The following is a 22,460-nucleotide window of genomic DNA, read 5'->3' on the forward strand; positions in this document are numbered from 1 at the left end:
ACAGGGGCACCCAACGACCGTTTTCTCTCTAATGCTGTTAGATGCTGTTTTAGGCTATCTGGAGTACTTTTAAAGCTCTGTAGGTTAATTTCAGGTTGCACTAAAAATTTTTTATCTGTTCGGATATTCTACGGGAACTTGAGTATTCTCGAATTTATTAGGGCTTTTTTGTCCATTTCCCGAAAACCTTAGGCCTTATCGCCTTTCCGAAAATGATAGCTGACCTTTTTTCGGTACTCAAAACGACATTTTCAACAGTCCGAAAACAACAGACATTAAATTTCTCATATCACGAAAGTTCGAGGTGCCAATTCTCTCAAGAAAATCAGAGGGGATTAAAGGCCTTCCGAACAGATAATTTACCGAAACGATCCGTTGGGTGCCCCTGACTAAATATTTTTCCCACCTGAATCGAATTCTTTCATTTACTATCGAGTTTTATTGCCACGGTGTAGGAGCCGACTTTTGCGCAAACGAGCCCACCCGAAACATCGGAGAGACTTAAAACTGATTGTTAAAAATAACAACTGTTCACAGATCTTGTTGATTTTTCTGGCATGTATATTCTACAAAATTTTCGAGGTGGTTTCGAGTTTCTTGTAAACGAGTTGACAATACCCTTAATTATAAATGAGGCTTTAGAGTTTGTAATTTTTACTGGAGATTCCACAATTTGCAGAATTTTCTACACATCTGATTCCTACAGTCATTATACCTGTTGACAGAACAGACGTTTCCACAAACGTATGCTTAGAAGGTACGATACCTGGAAGACGCTCACTCATGACTTCCGTTTGTTGAGTCAGTGCTGTTTTCTTGAAGAGCTCGGATCAGCTGCAGGAGGATCTACCAAAAGAAAACATGACAGTTTACTTCGGCTATACTTACACTTCTATGTATAATCTAATCCAATGTTATCTGACATAATCTAATCTAATCTAATCTTACCTAATCCAATCTAACTAATCTTATCTAATCTAATCTAATCGAATAGAATAAAATATCGCAAAAGTTCTTCCAGATTTTCCTTTTTTTGAGATAAAAATGCTGAGCATCAAATTTGACTACTGAACGCTGTTTTCTAATTTGCTTTTATATCCAAGGATTACAAGCAAGTACATACTGCTCTACTTTCACAGAATTCCGTGCCCCCAACGAATGGGTTTAACTATTTCGAAAATGATTTCTGCTGTAAGTAAATATACCATAATTGCCGACAGCCTGCAGCTGTCCGTAACAAATCAAAGGTAATACTGAAAACCTTTATACCTTCAGTTATGCGGGCCATGCTACTAATGAGAGATTTAGTTTGGGCTTTCCAGTTGTACTTCTTCTCGTATGAGGCACGCAATACTTTGGACTCGTCAAGACGGTTAAACCGCTTTTTCTTCCGGACATCCTTGATAGCTTTGGCCCATGTCTCGGAATCCTCTGAATCGATCACAACGTATGAACCGAAAGATACTTCACTTAGTGCGACTCCAAATCCAGAGTTTCCACTTACAAGGATGGGCAGACCAGCTGATAAGGCTTCAAGACCTGTCAAACCAAAGCCCTCCGTTCTCGAAGGCATGATTGCGAGATCCACTTCGCAAAGTAAGTTTTTCAAACTCTCCCGGCTTTGTAAAAAGCTTCTGACAGTTAGGCGTTGAGCAGGGGTGCCACACTGGAGCAAACGAGTTTTAACCTCGTCTTGCTTTCCATCTGGTGCACCAACAAAAGTTAGATGGGTGTCATCTACCATAGCAACAGCTTTGGCGGCAATGTCAAATCCTTTCAATTCAAAGTCTTCGTCATCCCCACGCCCAAAAACAAGGATACCAAACTTCTTTCTTTCATCATCAGCCTGCTCGACTTCAGAAAACTCGAACAAAATTCCAGGAGTAAATTCAAAGACCATTTGATCTTTCCCACTCGGGCGAAGGTAAGTCAATTTGGGCCCAACTGTTACAACAAAGTCAGCCATTTCACAAAGTTCGACCTCTGTTTCATGCTTCTTCTCATTAACTGATACTGGATTCGAATATGTCTTATACATGCCAAGTTCTTCAGGGGCGGTATGAACGACTTGAACCCATTTACATTGGTGTGACTCACGTATAAATTGTGCTTGATGACCAAGCTTGACACCATGACCCACAACTATGTCAATTTGTAAATCATTTGGTGGGCGGATTAGCCATGGCAGCTCATCCATACCAGGCCGCCTGATTGGCTCAACAAGATTAATCCTGTGATCAAGAGCTGTTTTCTTGTCCTCCTCGTTACATAGTGGGACAAAGAAGGTGACCTCTACCTCAGGATTTTTTGCAACGTTTATTGCTAACTCTCTGTTTAAAGTGGAAAGTCCTCCTTTACTTGATCTCCATTCTGATCCCAGGAAAGTAACTTTTAATCTTCTTGATGATGAGTATGCTCCACTATTTTCTTGCAATTCTCCTCCACTGGATTCCTGGGAAGAGCTCGATGATTTTGACTCCTGAAATAAATCATGCAAAATTGGTAACAAAGTAACTGGAATTTTAAGTGAAACAATTTTGGCGGGTTCCCGGCATCAAAGTTTGTCCCATGTAGGAGAGAAGAGAAATTCAGTTTTAAAACGAAGAAAGCGAAAAATGCCTACTCCTATCTTACAACACTTCTTTACGGGGTTTCCTTGAATTTGATGAAAAATAAGTGAATGATGAAATAAATTGTGTACCCGGGGATAAAAACGTGGGCTGCATACGAGTCACGTGGCCCATCAGGCCGACGCTTATTCCCGGTTTCTGCAGCATGAAACGACTAAGAATATTTCTTCTTCCCACCCCTGCTGGTCCATCGCAGTGTTACCTCCAGCATTAAATTCGCCAGTGCCCATTTTTAAACCTGGGTGGAGAGACCCGATACCCAGTGATACAGCTTCTTTGTACACGAGCTACCGAGTTAGAGAATTATTTAAGACATAAAGAGTTAAATACCTTTCCCTGTGAAGACATCGCCTGAAGCGTTTGGTGTCCAATGAATGTCCTTACTGGTTACACAGTCACTAAAACGATAAATGGGAATTCATGGCTTCATTGGTTCTTTTTCTTCCAGGTATGGGATGAAGTATAATACAGCACAATAGTGTTTGTTTTCGTGTGCCATTGTCAAAGAGAGCAACTGAAAATTATATCATCAGTAAACAGGTAATGAGACATGTTGACACTGATGTTTCACATAGGGCTTCCATTAAGATCTTTCTATGCTTGGATCCGTTTTGAGACAGCTACCTTTCTTATCTGAGACAAGGGAGCAGAGCCAATAAAAGAGTTCGAGGACAAAGTTTTCAACGTCAGCGAGTATCGTCAAAAAATAGAAAGAACTGTACCCAGGAAAGAGTTAGTTATGCTAGTAGTATGAATATACAGCGCGCAGTTTCCTTTAATAATTGAGCCAGAGAGTTGATGAATTGCCTCATATCCTAACACTTTGTACTATGGTCATTAGGGCTAGACAAAATGATTTGCTCACGGCAAAACTGATTTACTTCTTTAAAAATAACTCCTGTAGATACCTCTTTTGTGAGGACACCATAAAAAACGTCGGGTTCAGGGAGGATCCTTTGCAGGCTATGACGAAGTCACTAAAATTAAAAGAAAATTGATTACCAAACAACTACGTTCATAACCACAGACAGGCACTGTGTTTAGACTTCACCCATTTTTGGGCCAATTGGAGGCCTGTGGCTTTTTTCCTTGTGCCCTCACCTTTGCTAGACCAATAATAAATAGAGTTTGTGCTTTTCAGTTTTTTTGCCAGCATGCAGACGAGCTTCGTTCGCTCAAAGCTTAACAAAACAGAGACAAACCATGTGTTGGGGTAAAATTTGGTTATGTGTCGTGGCCGCTTTTACAAACCGATCATAGTTGATAACTCATCTATTAAAATAGTATACATTTTAATTCCTTCAAATTGCATGCTTTTTTGTAGGGGAGGGGTGGGGGGTGGAGTAGAGCATACACTTATTTTAGTATCACCCAACTAGTGGACTAACGCAAATCCTGCATTTTCATTGGCTACGCTACTAAAGGACTATTAGTAGTAGTCCTCGAGTAGCGAAATTGGCGCAATCGAGCGTGACACGTTCTTTCGTTTTATTCCCAAATAAATATTTCTTCAACTTGCATTGGCTAGCTTTATTATTGCATTTTCTGTCCCACTAGTTGGGTGATGCTAGAACAATTAGACCCTTCGCCCTCAAGGGCCACGGCTCAATAGCCCATTCAGCTTCGCCTCATGGGCTATTGACCCATAGCCCGTAAGGGCTACGGGTCTAATTGTTAAATATTTACTGTTTACAATTTTTGTGTTTATTGCGCATGCGCATTAAACAACTATGTTGAAAACGGTTCCGTGTTAAACCATTCCGAGTGTAAAACTTCGGAGGTCCCATGGGATTTCCCGGAGAAATGAATCATCACGAGTGTTATTTCGTATTGTTGTCGTATTAAATCGGGAAGGCCGAACACCAAGCACATGGGCGCAATGGCGCCCTATTGCTGGTTCACGTCGTTCGTGTGCATGGGAAGCAGTGTCGTTTGAGCGTTCAAGTAAAGGCGGCCACATTGCTACAACTTGCTGGGCCTATCGTTGGATGTTATGTTGTCGTTGCCGTGTTTCCTGTTTCGAATAATTTGGACAGCTTTCTAGTCGCTGAGGTTTGTTTGTTTGTTTGTGTTCATAAATTCTCATCTCAGTGTAGTTAAGTAACTCTAAACGAACAAGAGGAAAAAGGTTGCAAACGAGCATAAAGCTCGCTTTTCTCTTCCTCCTATTCTCTCTATGATCTCGCTTTGCGTATACTGAATTCCGTACCTACCAGAGAAATTGCAATAGAACTGACGAAAAACGCGGGCCGTATTCACTGCCTTTAGTTGTTAATCCCAAGAAACAAAATCAAGTCCACACAGAATTCTCGTTATTTTCTAGTAAAAAAGGCAAAATCTTTTGAATCTGAAAAAAAAAATCCAACAAACAATTTTAGTACAGCTTGCTACTGATTTTAAAATTATAACTGAAATTATATGCATACTGAGTAATCTTTTCTCCTAGGTGAGACAGACAAGTTACAAACCAGATGAAATCTAATGTATGGAGTGATTGAAAGGCTCGCACCAGGCACAAGGAAAATGGATGAGAGCAGTTCTTCCTTGCACGTGTGTATGAACGGTTCATAGCTTCAGTTCAGAAAATACAAAGACCTACTATTGGCTTGGCTTCTCTGTTTCTTCTCTTCTCTTAGCTTCTCTGTTTCTTGGCCAATCAAGCGCTTCTTAGTAGATCACGTGCGATTTTTGGAGCACCGATTGGTCGAGGAACTTGGAATACGTGTCGGAAATAACACTGATAAGTAGTAAAGTAGACAGTGTCTTACTCTTTACTTTTGTGTATTTCTAGAACTGTTTGGAAGACAGCACAACGTTCAACCGAACTGGTAAGTAGTTTATTTATAGTTCTTGAAAAGAAAAAGTAGAAATTGGATCGTAACATTATGCATGGTATGTCTGTAGGACGGTATTTACTCAAAATTCAAGGCCGAGTGCCATTTTCAGGTCTTATTGGTATCCTTGGGCACCTTCAGACCGTCAACGTTTGAGTATTCTCTTTGTTTTTGCTCTTTTGGAAGCTCAGTGGAGAGAAATTTACAGGTTTACACTTAAAAAGTGTGGCAGGCGCGGTGGCCTCATGCTCACTGCGCTCGCCTCCGGATCGAGCGGTCCTGGATCGAGCCCTGGCCGTGGACATTGTATTGTGTTCTTGGCCAAGACACTTTACTCTCACAGTGTGTCTCTCCACCCAGGTGTATAAATGGGTACCGGCGAATTTAATGCTGGGGGGTAACCTGCGATGGACTAGCATCCCATCCAGGGGGGAGTAGAAATACTCCTAGTCACTTCACGCTACAGAAACTGGGATAAGCTCCTGCCTGATGAGCCACTTGGCTCGTATGCAGACTTCAAAAGTGTGACTGTGGCGAAGTAACTTACTCTGGTAAACTAACTACAAGTATTGTAGTTGCTACTATTTGTGGACAGTCTAGCGTATAATTGGGTGTTTGTTTGCTTTCAACAGGATAACTCTGGGAAATCAATTGGATGGCGTTCGACTTTTAGATCCAGACGTGACAGCGCGCTTCAAAAAACGTTATCCGGACGGAAATGTACTTAAACCACCCACCACTAAAGCGTAGCACACTGGTGATGCTTACTCTTAACGACAGACCAGAAGCGAGTTCCGCTGAACAAAATCCATGTCCACCAAAACAAGCTGTGAATGTCAATTCCAAAAGTAAAACGGCTCGATTTTCTTGGAGTATTTTAGATTACAAGCCAGTAGAACCCAAGGGGACATGGCAATGTTTCTTCCTGGCAGCAGAAGAACAAATGATACACTAGACCAAGTTTTTCCGCCCTGGGCTGCCTTTTAACCCTCTCAATAAACAAGAGATGATGCTTTGTTTTGAACATCTTTAAATTGTTGATCTTTATTCAGCAGTAACAACATGCAACCTAACTGACTTGTGCTCTTTCATTCCTTTGTTTCTAAAAAAGTGCTTACTGTTCTCTCACATTCAGAATAATTAGCAATTATTGGACGAGGTTGAGCGAAACATCGTGATTTGTCAGTGGGGAGCAGATCAATTATTTCCCGAAGCCGAAGGCTGAGGCAAATAATTGATCTGCGAGACACTGACAAATAACGATATTTTGCGGTAACCGAGTTCAATAATTGTTTTATCATTCGATCACCAAGTTTGTTTTCTTCTTTAAATCACTCTCTGACAATTCAGGAGAGCAATCTGCCATTTTTCACGAGAGATCATGATTACAATTACGCATGAGCAGAAAACACATTTAGACGGTACTACGCATGAGTAGACCTTTATTTGTTGGCAGTTATTTGCAGGTCATGTGGTTGGCTCTCGGCCAATGAGCCGTTGGATCGTTCCACCGCATTAGTAAGAACTTGATCTTGAATATGCGAGCGGTGTGTGGGATCCACTTACTCGAAAGCAAATCAATGGCATCGAACGTGTACAACGATGAGTCACTCGTTTTGTTAAACGTTGTTATGATCGATCACCGGGGTCTGTGGGCCGTCTCCTAAACCAGGAGACCTCCTTGGAACCGCGTCGAAACGAAGCCAGATTCACCATGAACCGTCAATGGCAAGATAAACCTAAGCAAAGAATAACTAGACAGCCGTTCTATCGCTTAAAATTCACACATTTAACCCGTGCGAGCAACATTACAAATCCAATTTTTATGCAAGAACTATACCTGAGTGGAGCTGTGTCCCAATACTCTTTTCTCTCTTTTGTCGATTTTCCCTGCTGGTAATGGAATCGATCTTACCATGCAGCACTGCACGCGCACGCGCGTGCGTAAAAACATCCTCGCGTGCTTACATCTTGTTAGTTAACAATTACTAGGCACTGTGACGTCAATAGCGGGTTGCTTATTACCCGTGCGCAGAGTTTATTCTTCGCAGTTTACGGGAGCTCTGCTAACATGAATATCATGGATATCGAGAAAACTGCAGCAGAAAGAGAATTCCTGCAATATTTACATGGGTACCCTGGGGAACCAGAGTGGCTGACCGCATTGCTTTACGGGAAGAAATGTCACTTAGAACCGGACATAGCAGAAATGGAACAGGTTAGTAAACACAGATGGGTTGAAATGCGAATTAAATTCGGAATTTCACTCTTTGCTAGCGAAGTAACCAAGAATGACAGTGAGGACCAGGGTATCATAAACGGTTGAGGCTACATTGCATATAAAGTAAAATAAGTCTCTTAATTAAGTGAACTCAGTTGATCACAAGCGGCACGGTGTGTTTGATAATGTGCAGCAAGGTTTGAAGACTGAAGTAGTTCGGTGTAATGACGTGGGGTACTTACAACTATGAATCATTTCCACATTTTTGCCATTCAGTCGCTAACCACACTCGACGATCTGTTGCTTTTTACTACTTTTCACCTTTGTGAAAAGTTGGTTGTACGCATTGAGAAGCAGCGAAACTTAATCTACAATCATGGTCGGAATAAAATGGGAAATATAACCAGCCCTCTAGTCTACTCTGCAGGAATCAATGATGAACTCCCGTTAAACAAAAACGTGCTATTTTTGCGATCATTTAAATGAAATTAACACCATCCCTCTGGATGGTGTTAATTTCTCATTTAAATTAACCAGGGCTTTTGTTTCTTTTTACAAAAAGAATTAAAAAAAGAACATTTGTTTCTCGGTTGTCAGTTTTTGCACACCAGGCTAGTTTAGATTCCTGCCTTTAAAGAAACCTGAAAGAAATATTCGCTTGCACTTTGTAGACAACTTTAATTAGGGTCTTCATGTTTTCCTTTTAGCGTTGTAACATTTTCACGTAACTGACGTCGACTTTGTTGTTTCCGTAGATGTTAGTAAGTCTCCGCATCCATGTACGTGTTCTTTACGCAAAACAAAAAAGTCTGGCAAACAAGATCGAGAATTCTGAAGAAATAGCTAAGCAAAGAAATGAACATTTGTCAGTCAAAGACAAACAAATTCGGCAAATGGTGGCGCAGATAAATGATCTGAAACGACAACTTGAACTGGAGCAACTTCGGTTAAATCTAACACTGAAAGACGCCAAACATGCTGCCGAGAAGGAGAAAATTAAACTGCAGAATGCAATGGAGAAAGCTGCGGCAGTCTTCGAAAACGAGAAAAAAGGATTACAAAAAGCGCTCTTGGAGAGCAAGCAGGAAGTGTGCCAGCTTAAGAATCGCTTGGAGGAGAGCGTGCAGGAAACAGCTGCTGTGACGGAGAATTTCAAGAACTTTTATGAAGATTATCTGAGGCTGGAAGAGGATTTGTCCAGTATTGAGCAGCATCTTGTTCCAGTACAAAAACAGTTTCAGGAGCTAGCAAAGGCCATGAATTTACAGCCTGAGGAATTGCACTACAGGCTTGATAAATTTAAACAAGCTCTAGGCGACAAAGAAAATGCTGGAAACCTAAACGAGCTGTTGCTAAATACACTGTTGGTGGCGGATAAAGACGAAGTCACACCAAAAGACAGTCAAGTAGCGTCTTCTTCCGGGGGGAACAGTGCTTCAGACAGCTTTAATGAACCCCAAGTAAAGCCAGGTTCTTCCAGCGACATTGAGGAAGGTGACCCCTCCTGTCCTTTCAGTCAGAAGTTTTTCCCTGAGCAGCTGGACAATTCAGCTCAAAAAGAAGCAGGAAACAAAAACAAGCCGGAAAAAAGAAGAGCGGTATGGTCCAAGATTGGCTTCAAGATTCTTAAGTTACCTCTGAGACAAAGGAAATTTCGGTAAGGTTTAAAGACATAAGAAATAAAAAAAATTCGTAAAATAAATAAATCCATGATTTAGCCTAAGTCAGTGGAGTAAGACACAAGTAGTTTAATTGAAACTAAACACAACAACGTGAAAATCCCAGCTGGCAACAGGCTAGCAGTTGGTTAGTTGGGTCTGCAGTGAAACAACTCCAGCTAGTGATCAGAGTGATCACTAATGCTAGTCATCTTACATTTGTCTTTGTATGACACTGAAAGCAAGACGGTTTCTAGCAATACATAAAGAAAGAACTTCAACTTGAATGAAGATACGCTTCTGAAACTATCGAGTCAATTTGATTACTACAAACCAACCCTTCCTCAAGTCCCTGATGTTTTCGTTATTGACCAAGCTTGGCGTCAAGATGGCTGTGTATTGGCCAAGTGCTTTTAGGCGTATCTGGGGACTCAGACTTACGAGGCTAATATTCAGTCCTCTTGACAGAGCAAGCTTGTTCAATAAAGGATTAATTGCGTGACATTAATGGCACCATTTTTTTTGCGGGACACAGCGAGCAATCCCTAGCAAGCAAGCCAGCAGGTCTATCTTGCCCGCTCGGCCAGCCAATCACAGCGTAGGAGCTGGCTCACATCTTGCCCACTCGCAGAGCTAGCCGTGCAATAAATGGGGTTTTTATCATTTCGAGCATGCGTACACTAAATGTGACCTACAGTTTGGCCAGAACAAGGTCGTTGAGGAGCTGCAGAAATGCAATTAATAGTAAATCATTCTTTTCGCTCCAACCTGGAAATATAAATTCTTCTAACAGGTTACAACAGATTCGTATTAATGTAAGTGGTGAGAATGTAGTGTTATATCAACAGTATTAAGACGACATTCCCTAGTTGATGATTGTCTTTATTCTGCTCGCCTATTTTCTTGACATTTTATTGATGAGAGAGATCACATGATAATCAGACTTGGAAATTATTTAGCTGAGTTGGAAACCACCAGCCAATGTCATTGGCCCTTTACTCGCCTTTTCTCTGCTAACAGCTTTACTAGTACATGTAGTTCAGGAGATGTTCCCAGGATTCCTGTCAACTTAAAGTGAATAAAATCCCTGGAACATATTGTCGTTTCTAGCAAATCTTTGTTGAAATACTCCAAGATGTTCTGATTTTTGGTCAAAATCAATAGGACTATTTGAATAACAGTCGTGCCAGGGTGACGTCATGTTAGGACGTTACATTGCGTAGTAACTTTAGGAACAAAAATCGCGGGTTCGTTTAGTCCTCGGACGCGAAATGTCTCCATAAAGTAGTACTTATAACTACAACGCAGGCGTACTTTGTGCTGGTAAAAGCACACGAGGAGGTAAACAATCAGTTAGAAGAGGCGATTCTTATGCATTCCTGTCACGTCCTTGTGTGTTTTACTCAGGTTAGGCTTTTCTTATTGAAGTGTTGAATAGTTCTTAATATCGATAGATTGAGATGTACTCTTTTCTTTTCACTTTGCAGGAATTGAGGCGAGATCAGCTCATGTGTTAGTCGTGCACACTGCTTTCCCGTTTACATTAGCACTCACTTCGTATTCAACGCCTCGTTTGTCTTATTTATTCCTTTCCTTAATTCGTAAAACACGTCCTTTACCTTCTCTTGGTGTAAAACTGTATTATATGTACATGTATTTCTCACGCATTTATTACCTAGTCATTCCTAAAAGGTATTCCCCGGTAAAGAAGCAAATTTGAGCAAAATAAACCAGCCTTCTCGGTTACGTTTATACCTCTTGTTGTGACGATGAAGATGCTCCCTTTGCATCAGAGAAGGAAGTTTCCGGACCCAGCAAACAAATCTCTTTGTCAGAACCAAGTACGTATATCCGCTTACGTGATATATATTTGGGCATGGGGCCTAATTTGAATACGAAAACCTTATGGAAAACGAAAACCAAACAGACAAGACAAAACAAAACAAAAAAACTAAGTTTCTCAACCCGAAAAATCCCTTATAATGAAAGTATTTGTCCTAAGTTCTTTAAGATTGGATACGATGTATTCAAACTTAAATTTTTGAAACGTCCACTTACAGCATTACCTGTACTATTAAATGAAGATCTAAACCGCACCTAATTACAGCTGGCTTAGTATACAAGGTTCAAAAAATTGATTAGTTTCTACATGGGAGGTAGCTTAACTAGCTTAAATATTTCTACAATTTCCTAACGTTGTCAACATTTGGTGTCCCAAAATTAGCTTGAGATTTTCTCAGCCTATTAGGTGTTTTCACGTTAATATTTTATTATCTACGAAGATCAGGGCGGCACGGCGACAGCTCTTTCGTCGTGCAGTGGACGGATCCTGAATTGGGAGGGGGGGTGAACACTTAAATAACTCCGACCCCATCGGCGTGGATGGAGAACGCCGCAAGCGAGAACTTCTCGAGGTAATTTTTTTTTCTTCCGATTTTACCATCTAAGACACCATTTCCAGCATTCCTGACACTTGAGAAACGTTTGCGAAGACATAATGTAAAATCTGTAGTTTCTTTGTTATCAATCAGAAAACCGAAAAAGTAATGCAATGGTGAAAGGTTCATCATATTTTCCCGCTAAGACAATCAGGCAATTGGTAGAACCGAAGTCAAACAACTACGTATAAAACAATTTTATTCCATAATGATGAGTCTAACAAATAACCAAAAAATGCTACTCAAAGGGGGTTTGTAACCTCCTCAACCCCTCCCCTGGATCCGCCTCCACAACAACTGGCCAATAAACGCGCGACAAATTTGAAACTTGTTATACAAAACCTACACTGAAACGCGTAACATTTCACCTTGTTTTAGTGCATCCAGGCTTCGACAGAAACTTCTATCTAATCTAATGTAAGCATAAGGTAATTCTACAAAGGTCTCGGTTATGTAAGCCTGTGAACAAAATCCCTATTGGAGCCCAGTTCCCTCTGGGGTCGTTTCACATCAAACAGTTTACTGTTTGTTTGGTTCTACAATACATACTGAGAGGCTATGGTTAGTAATCACTGTCAGTTTCTGGAATGTACAGGGGAATATTATCCTTAACAACATTTTCACTGATTCTACTCGGATAAACTGGTCATTTTTCACTTATATATTCACTACAATCTCGTAGTAGGAACGTTCACGTGACGCTCCACTTGGTCAAATTTGAGGCGGCTTTTCTTATCACATCAGAGAACAACGTCTACCTGAAAGACAATGTCATAAAATAACCCTATTATTCTACGACGAGGGCCAATAACTAAAATCAGCCAATCAGATTACTTCAATGCCGGTCCAATATTTTTTAAGTTACTGTCTCTAAAGGTCAGACCACACTATGGGACAAGTCCCTGGAAGAATTTACACCAGGGAACCGGTTGCAGGGACTAATTCCTCGTAGCGTTCACACGCGGGGACTAATTGGACGGGAATATATGAAAACCTTTGGATGCAAAAGATAGCATTCTTTCACTCTGTCTTTTCTGATGTGAAACCGAATTTTTTAAGCTTAAATTTACAATGCCCAAGCGGCGAGGCACTATCTTAAAACAAAGCGCGCAGGGAGTTATGGGACGGCTTATCATGCGGATATGTGGTTGGCATATTTTAAGTTGGTCGTAGGGACTTGTTCCACGAACAGTTCACACAAAGGGTTACGTGGGACAAGTCCCTGCAGGGGCCAAGTTTGGTCCCTGCGACTAGATTTTTTGAAAATGGCTAGTTTACACGATTGGACTTGTCCCCGCGACTTCTTGCAGAGACTAGTCCCGTTGTGTGTGTCGACGTTAATGGTCCTTCGCGATCACTCTTACAGATTTTCTGGTAGTTTTAATGGTTGACGTTTCTGAAAGAACTTGCTTTCACACAAAGGATTCCTTTTTTTTCTTCTTCTTCCAACTCTCTTTCTTTTCTGTTTTAATTAAAATTAAACGTGAGTATACGTCTAGCCCGCGCCCAATCAGAATTAAGTGCTTGACGTTTGCGATATTTTTCCAGTACGTGATTGTGGCATTTTTTCTAAACATTTTCAGTCGTATAATAAAGCTTGCTCGGGGCCATACTGGGAGAATATCGCTCTCAAGTTTTTTTTTAGGACCTAGGGCCAATATTCAGCCAGTACGGCCCTCGCGATTAGTTACTGAGTAAGATGTATGCTATCTATCAATTTAAAGTTGACAGGAAAAATTCGAGCGTTACTGAGTCACTCGTCAGACCAACGTGACAAAGGGCTAATGCTCGAAAACGCAGGGTTACTGAAAATAAGTAATAAATAACTAACTCCTTCGCATTGAAACGGAATAAGGTCATTACCAGAAAAAGCATTCGTTTGCTTAGAGACGTAGATTAGGCATTACTGTGTAGGGAAGCTTTTAAGGGTAAGTGGGGGTATCCGAATATCTGCTTCTCTTTTCTGTGCTTTGGCAATGATGGCCTTTATGATAATTACTTTGATTCCCTCTTACTGCTTGGGCTGGGTTGAATTGGACTGGTTGAACATGATTTATGTTACAGCTTTCCTCAACTATGATTTGCTTAATTGTTAATAGGCGCAGTTAGCACCATTCTACCAGATCTGCATAGTTGTGACTTTATGTGCTGCAAATACTTGTTCAACTAGTATAGGGTGGACGAAGTGAATTCAAGAGCCTTTTCATCAGGAGAAACTCTGAGTAATCGTTAACCAAAAGACCTCTTGAAATCATGATATAGAGCCGTGCGTAGTTTGATGGCTATGCAGAAAAAATCTCAGATCTTTCAGCCCGACTTTCGCGTAATCCGGTTCCGTCAATGATATTTTTTTGGCCATATTAGGATGTAGCCGGATGTAGCCCGAACCAATCAACCTCGTTCCCAGGGTCCTCTTTCTACTTCGAGAAAGTACCCTGGTTGCGGCTAGTCACGTGTCTATGCATTCCAACCAAAGCTGCACAGAGGGTGGGTCCTCAACTTAATTTTGTCAACACTGTCCATGGGGGTGAAAGTTGCTCTGCCTTACAGACGTTATTTTGAAAGGAAGTTATTTGTCAGAGATCCTGCCTGACCGGTGCTTCGTTTCTATCTGAACTTCCATGAACTTCCAGCCTGCTTCGAATTAGTTTAATCAGTTCTTCACAGCACAAGAATTAAATAACCGTCAAATTTTCGATGGGATGCATTCTCTCTCGACCGAAAATTGAACTAACCGCTCAACAGTTTTGAAACAAAAGCCGTTGGATTTTGCAAACGCGCGGTCGATGTCGTTGTTGTCAAGTTTTTCATAAAATTTTTTACTACAAGAGAATCAAATGACTGTCAAACTTTCGATTGGATGCATTCAATCAAATTCAGAGTTGGTCTCTTGGCCAAACACTGGACGTATCAAATTCTAAACTGATGCATCAATACTGCTGTTGTGATTTTGCCGATCGAAAAATATAAGCTTAAGCTAAATCAAGCTTTAATATTCAGCGGGCAGACGTTGTTGATGTCAAGTTCTTCGTAAAATGTTTTCGCCGCAAGAGCATGGAATGACCGTCAAACTGTCGATGAGAGTAATTCAATCACATTCAAAACTACCTTTGTAGGCGAACATACGACGTATTTAACTCTAACGGAACGAGTAAATATCTTCGTTGTGATTTTGCCGAATAAAAGATGAAATTAAATTCACCGCGCGGTCCATTTATTGTGGTGGTCGTCATTTCCAAATTCTTTGCCAAATTTTTTCACTGCCACAAATTCCAAAGACCGTCCAACTATCGACGCTAGCTAACCTTTTAGCCGAACATAGAACGCATTGAACTCCTATATCGAATGTGTCAATGGCCGTTTTTATACTAAAGACGCATTATCCGTCTGGACGAACTTGGGCAAACATTTGTAGTGCATCTGGTTATGCCTCTCTAGTATAAAGACGGGCATAGACGTATTATGCGTCTAGACGAACTCTCTCTCCTAGTACGTCGTTCAAGACGAATTTCGAAGTATAGTTCGTTTAGGCGCATAACACGTCTTGTGCCCGTATTTATACTAGAGACGAATAACTAGACGAACTACAAATGTTTGTCCAAGTTCGCCCAGACTGATAATACGTCTTTAGTATAAAAGCGGCGAGGACACATTATCCTTCTGGACGGATATTAAATGCGTCCTCTGGTATAAAAACGGCCAATGCCTTCGCTGTGATTTTTGCCGATCCACAGCGGGAGGGTAAAAAATTCCACTCCCTACTGGGCTCAATAGGCAAGCTCAGTGCGTTAGACAAACTTTCAGCATTTGCCTGTTGTAGCCTTCAGACGCTCCCCTAACCTTCGTGACTTACTAGTTACAGCTAAACTCTCTTCTAATTCTTCTAATCCCCAACTCCCTTCTGGTTCTTTCTGTTGTGGCAAAAACTGTGCTACTTGTCCCTACATTTCTCACGGACTTACTACATATACCTTCTTGTCTACCGGGGAAACGCGCCCCATAAAGTGACACTAAAAACCTCATCTACATGATTCAATATAACCGCTGTAATTTACAATACATAGGAGAGACGAAACGACGATTAAAAGACCGATTTAATGAACACCGCCGTACCATAGATAACCCTAACAACAAATCTAAACCTACTACAGCCGCCGAACATTTCCTTCCTCTCCTAACCACACTGATAACGACATGCATTTAATCCCCATCGGAAAAAATCGTTTCTAAGGCCCTGTTCGCACTAAGACGAAAATTTGAGTTTAGCGTTTGCAAAAAAAATGAAAATTTTGTAATCACCAATTTTTTGTTTTCGTAATCCTGTTCGCACATAAAGATGCGAAATTTTTTTAGTGACGGATGTCAGTTAATAATTTGATCAATTTACCATCAAGATGTCGTGACATGTCTTAAAGGGAAAGGTTTCATACTTGGCGTTTTTTCTCTTTGTTCCCTTTTTCGTGTTTTCTGTGCTTCCAGTAGCTGTAGCAGTCGTCTGATCTTCAGTGGATGTTACGGATGTGGATGCTGTGTTCAGCGGACGTGGATGCATTGTGAATCCGCTCGAGTTTGCTACGATGGAAACTGTAAGAAGTAGTGCTGTTGCGTAGCGATTTGGGAATCGTAATAACTTTGATTACCCTGATCTTGATCTTGGTAGCATTGCGAGCCATAATAATTGAAGTACCATGGATCGATGTTGCTTCTGTGCGGATCCATCTAGCTCAATTAAAATAGCGGGAAGTCATACGGTCACGTTCGCTTCGTAATCCATATGTTGCGAAATTTGATGACCCAATGACGGATGGATGTCAAGGAACAAAGGATTTTCTCGCCTGACAAAATTTTTACAGCCTCCAAAGCTAGTCGACGGAATCTTTGAAGTTTCGTTGTGCTTGCAAAAATTTTGGTAGGTTCAAAAAATCGTTCGCACTAGAAATGGCTGCGTGTTGACAGATTTTTTGGCAAATCAAACAAAATTTCGCCTAGTGCGAACAGGCCCTATATATTTATAACTGAGGCTCTATCCGTAAGGCGAGGGAAGCTTTTTTAATTCAAAAAGGCAGCACAATTGATCCTAATGGTCTGAACATCTGCGAAGAAACATATTAATTGTTTTTATTTGTTTTCTTTTATTATGTTCTTTTATCATGTTATTTTATTTTACCGTATGCTTATCTTTAATTTACACTGTCAATTACTTTTGCGTATTTCCGGTATTACGTAAATATCGGCTACATAAAAACACGTACCAATGTAAAATTTTCCATTGTACCTGAAGAAGGCTGGTTTGGCCAGCCGAAATATATTACACCTTCAAAAAATCATCCTATGTTGTGTCGGTTTTTGCTTTTGTATTCTTCATTTAACTTTCCAACCCCTCCCTTCAATCACAGCTCTGGAATCTGCCAAAATCTAGCAGACACGTGACCAGCCGCAACCAGGGTAGAGGACCCTGGGAACGAGGTTGCGAACCAATCAGAACACTATTTTTCTTTGTGACATCATGCTACGGCCCTGGTAACGCTCAGGATTTGCTCGCCATCCGTTCGACGAATTATTTCGGTAAGTAGTTTGTCTGACATTCTGCTTTTTGAAGGTGAATGTAAAATAAGTTAGTAAAGGATCAATGAGGTGCATGTAACTTCGATTTAACGCGTTTTCACGGAGACAAAAGTGTGAAGCAGAGAACAGTGTAAAGCAGGCTTACATGTAATATGACGAAGATTATCAATGTTGTTTGTTTAATTTGAACGTGCTTTTAAAGGATTATTTGCAATCAATTCGGTCATAGTTAGTGGAGGGGACTGGTTGTGAAACCCGGCAAACTTCAAAGGGCTGGCCTTTTGTTTCGAGTTTGAGGTTGAATTGCACCATCACGTGACATTGACCGTGCACACGCCAAACTTTCATTCCCAAACAATATGGCGGACACGAACGATTAGTTTATCATTGGAGATGATCTGGACGCTATTTTAGGTATTTTGAAAGAAGAAGAAGAGCTTGATGAACAGTTTAGAGAAGCTGCAGATGAAGTAAGTATTAGATTCTTTCTTAGCCACCCAGAATTTAACGAAAAGCGCTGTGCTTTGACGTTCATCTTCTTTCAGCTCGATCGAGTATCATCGAGTATCATCGGTGCTGCTTTTTTGTAGCGACTTGTGTTATAACTACGGGCTGTATAGGTCTGTGCGGCCCCGAAGGGCATGGTTTTTCAGCCGTTTTGGTCATAAATAGGGTATCGATTTTAGCTGATTTTGGCTATTTCGGTCATAAATAGGGTACGGTTTTTGCACTCTAGCCTTGATATGGGTATGCTTTAAGAAGAAGCCACTTTTTTATCATTATCGAAAAGAAAATCAACAAAAGCCCTTCACAAATTTATATGTTTACGGTAATTTAACATTGGTTTGAACTAGGGAGCTAATTATAACGCAGGTCTGAAACAGGGTTTTGATTTGAGGGTCAGGTCGTAAATAGGGTTTCGAATTTTTGGTCAGGTCATAAATAGGGTAAGGAATATTGCAGATTTTGGTCACAAATAGGGTAAGGGTTTTGGGAAGCGGGCCGCACACCCCCAACCAATTTTTCTGGGAGTACCCCCTCGGGAGCCCTTCCAGCCCCCAAGAGGAATTTTTGCTCAAAAATACTCAAGTTAAGAGAACTTTTCGCATTTTATACGAGTAGTAAGTTTACCCTTTTTACACAACACAACGCAACAACACTACTTCACCGAAAATTTAAAGAAAGAGAAAAAAACCTCTCTGACACGTTGAAAGTCTGATTTAATTCAATTGCACTTTAACTTGGTGCCACACAGTCTTCAAAGAACATTTGAACAGTTTTCATACTTTTTACCTTTAAAAATATCGGACTGAAAAGAATGTCATAAAATGCCCATCAAATAAAAATATTAAACTGCTACTGCAAAGACGTAAAAACACTCTAGAAATGAAAGCTTCTTTTTTGTTTGATGTCCTGGGAACAATAGCCGATAACTTGTAAACTCTAATTGAATTTACTCCCATATGAAAAACAAAAGTGTCGAGTTACCATTTGCAACTAAAAATAGCAAACATCTCGTGGGAACAATTGGCGACGATTCGTCAGCTCTAATTGAATTTACTACCTTGTGAAAAACAAGAGTGTCAAATTACCCATTGTAACTAAAAAATAAAAATATCTCGTTATATTTGCATGCAATAAGAACAAAACAATCGTTACCTACACTTACTATTGTAAACGTTAGAACTGCTTCAAATCTTAATAGTCTCGTCTCCTCTAAAACATGTCCTAAGAACTAGAACCGACGATTCGTGACCTCTTATTGAATTAACTCCTTGTGAAAAACAAAAGTATCAAGTTACCCTTTGTAATTAAAAATAAAAATATCTCGTGCCATTTGCCTACTACTCATGAACTGCTTCAAAACTCAAGACTCATCTCGTTCATAACTAGCCACCATTACACTGAAAATTATGCACTCTAAAACAACCCAATGTACGTATGTAACTGTCACACTCCCCTCCAAACCGGACTAAAAATCACAAACCGGCAACATACACGTCACTCTTTATTTTTCAATTACCAAAGTTCTTGTGTTTATACATACCTTGTGTTTCTCACGTACCATTTACCTTTACAACAAGAAATTTGATTGGCTGTTCATAGTAGATCCAATCTGATTGGTGTGACATACATACATCTGTCACTCACTCACTCACTCACTCACTCACCCATTGACCCGTCCATAACATACCCGACGCGCCGACTAAGAGGTATTTTTTTTTACAAAAAAATAACTCAAAAATGCTCAATCAATTTTTGAGAGAACTGAACATTATTTCAGGGATGCCACTTCTAAGGCTAACATGCAAAATATTGCCTATGCTAGTATTATATCAAGATCTGTTCATGATGTTGAAGTTGTCTCAGCATACAATTCAATGTTATCCAGTTCTGAACTGATAATCAACAGTAGTGTTGCCAAAGATGTTTTGCACAACATCATACAATTGTATGTCAAAGTGCGTTCATGTTCTTTTGCGAAAGATATTATCCAGAAACATAAGATTAGATTGAAACAAATGAAATCAAAAGCACTTCGTAAGGACATAAGCAGAGCCTCCCATGAGTATGACCAACAAAGGCAAAGCTAAAGTGTGAAAATCACCATGCAATAAACAATTTTATTTATTGTGACGCCTTGACCAAATCATGTCCATATTTGTTTGTTTATAATAAGTTACTGCTGCATTTGTTGTTAAATAATGTTAACACAAGTTTGCTTATACTTCAAAACAATAACTGACTAAAAATAAAGATTATTTACATTCATATGTGCAAGTTGAAATATTTGCATAGAAAAATACCAGTGGCTGGTCAATCAGCATACATGTCACAATGTATATTTAAAATATTAGGGACGAAGCCCATTTTAAACTGGGGGGCTTGAAAACGAGGGCCGGGTGTGAGAGTTTGTAGGGAGGTCTGGTACCTCATACTAAAACAAAATAAATGTCATCCTTGCGAAAAAGTGGCCGGGGAGGGGGGGGATGCTGCTACACTACTGTCTACCAAGGTTGCTGTTTGTATGTTAGTACACAGTAAGGAGAAAATTGGAAGCATTTATACTTGTTCCCCTTTAACTAAGGCTGGCAAATTAGAAGACCAGAATGCCATTGAAAGCCAGAAGTTAACTTCATCCTTAAATCGTGGTTGGTAGTTTGTGGGCAATCTCAAAAAATGCTCAATCAATTTTTGAGAGAACTGAACATTATTTCAGGGATGTCAAAACAATAACTAATTAAAAATAGAAATTATTTACACTCATATGTGCAAGTTGAAATATTTACGTAGAAAAAATACATGTCTATATATTAAACAATGTATACTTGTTTACTTATAGAAGACTGCCATAAAACTTCCTCTAGCTGACCCTAGTTCAGAGACAACAGCAGTAGCAGTAGCAAGTTTGTAGGGAGGTCTGGTACCTCATAGATAAACAAAATAAAACATCATCCTTGTGAAAAAGTGGGGGTGGGGACTAAAAGTCCCCCCTCCTCCCCGCACTGTCCGTTAAATAAAATAAATTTGACTTATGTATAAGTTAATCATCGTTTCTTTCTCTTTGGCACTGAGTCATTTGAAACATTGACCCATGATCTGTGTCTGTCTTTCCTCCCACGTGTGTTCCCAGACTGACAGGAGACGGAACGTTGCACTCTGATGGTGTTGTTGTTGTAGCCAAACATCTTCATGTCAGGGTTGTCATTTCTTCTTTTTCACCATCTTTTCCGAATGTACTGAAATAAAAGTAAAAAAATAAGATATTTTAAAACCATAATCAGAGTAAGGTTATAAAGTTCAAACAAACGAGAGACAGCTGACAGATAGTTAACTAATGTTGACATAAAAAAAAAAAACGGACATAACAACAGCAGTACTTACATAATTCTACATCCTCAGGTTTGAAATGTTTCTCACAGGTAAACACCTTGTCACTGTCGATCTGTTTTTGGAAATCTTTGTCAATAACTCTTGTTTTCGTGATCTCACTCAACCACTCCTCTCGCCACTTCTTGTACTCGGCATTTCGTGCCGAGGGCAGTTTCCAGAAGCCGATTCCTTTCGTCCTCCGACACGTACCACAGCCAAAAACCGAACAGTTATCGCCGGGCATTTTACTTTTGAAATGATAAACTTTTAAAAATCATTCATGATGACAGAACTACATTTCTTAGCGTATAAAACACGTCAAATGACCACACGTTCGCTCGCAAACGACGCCATCTTGAATTTGAGTGTGCACGGTCATTGTCACGTGACTTTGAAAAACTCAAACAATAACCTATCTCTTTGAAGTTTGCCGGTCTTCATAACCAGTCCCCTCCACTAACTATGATTCGGTGATTCGCGGTAAGTTTTTAAGTGATTTGTTTGGTTTGAAGTTTCTTTTAATTTCAAGAACTGTGCTCAGAGGTCGTCAGAAGTGAACTCGTTGGTTCGATTTGAGCTTCTTTGGCTCTGTCAACACGTTGGGTGAAATTTACTCTCAAAGAGCGCTTTCGCTCGAATGGACACCTGAATGAGGTTTTCCAATTATGCGATTCAATCGCAACAAATCCAAGTTACATTCACCTTCAAAAAGCACAATGTCAGACAAACTACTTACTGAAATAATTCGTCGAATCACCGAATTGAATCAATCACAACAACTTGAATCCAAGATGTATATGCCTCAAAAAGCAGAATGGTAGGCAAATTACTTAAGTACTTACCAAAATAATCGCCCAACGAGGGAAAAGAAATTGATTTTAACACCTGTTATACCGGAAGTATAACAAGTATGATTTTTAAAAATACAAAAAAAGTGTTTGGCGTTTTGTTCACTCACTGAGTTGAAAAAGAAACAATGTTGTGTTCAATTACAGCAATAATCTGAAACATTAACTAAAAGAAATTGATTTTAACACCTGTTATACTAGAAGTATCCCAAATAAATATTATAATAAAGTTTCCATATAACGCACGCTCTGATTGACTGAAAGAGCGTGCTTTATCAGAGAACAGAGCACGGGTTGATGACGGTAAGTTGGCTTTCAAATTTTGCCGACAAATTTGCCCCAAATTAAATATCCCCTGTGATTCAGACAAACGCAATGGAAACGAGCTATTTG

The 22,460-nt window shown here is 40.1% G+C and overlaps 3 protein-coding genes and 1 pseudogene across 3 annotated transcripts in view; 2 read left to right on the forward strand and 2 right to left on the reverse strand.

Moving 5' to 3' along the window:
• Positions 1–22,460, reverse strand: part of LOC145501446 (uncharacterized) — an 86,384-nt gene that overhangs the window by 28,651 nt on the left and 35,273 nt on the right. The window lies entirely within an intron of this gene.
• LOC145501096 (uncharacterized) overlaps positions 1–22,460 on the reverse strand; it is a 58,118-nt gene that overhangs the window by 10,882 nt on the left and 24,776 nt on the right. The window contains exon 2 of the mRNA XM_081480653.1: positions 767–962. Coding sequence (XP_081336779.1) covers positions 767–785 — 19 coding nt within the window. The 5' untranslated portion in view covers positions 786–962. The remainder of the gene's footprint in view (positions 1–766; positions 963–22,460) is intronic.
• Positions 7,536–9,594, forward strand: LOC145500036 (uncharacterized). The gene is made up of 2 exons (XM_081479542.1): positions 7,536–7,682; positions 8,441–9,594. The coding sequence occupies exons 1-2, from the start codon at positions 7,536–7,538 to the stop codon at positions 9,344–9,346; spliced, it is 1,053 nt and encodes a 350-aa protein (XP_081335668.1). The 3' UTR covers positions 9,347–9,594.
• Positions 17,706–20,546, forward strand: LOC145500037 (uncharacterized; annotated as a pseudogene).

Source organism: Orbicella franksi, chromosome 10 (assembly GCF_964199315.1).
Source record: "Orbicella franksi chromosome 10, jaOrbFran1.1, whole genome shotgun sequence".
Classification (NCBI taxonomy): domain Eukaryota; kingdom Metazoa; phylum Cnidaria; class Anthozoa; order Scleractinia; family Merulinidae; genus Orbicella; species Orbicella franksi.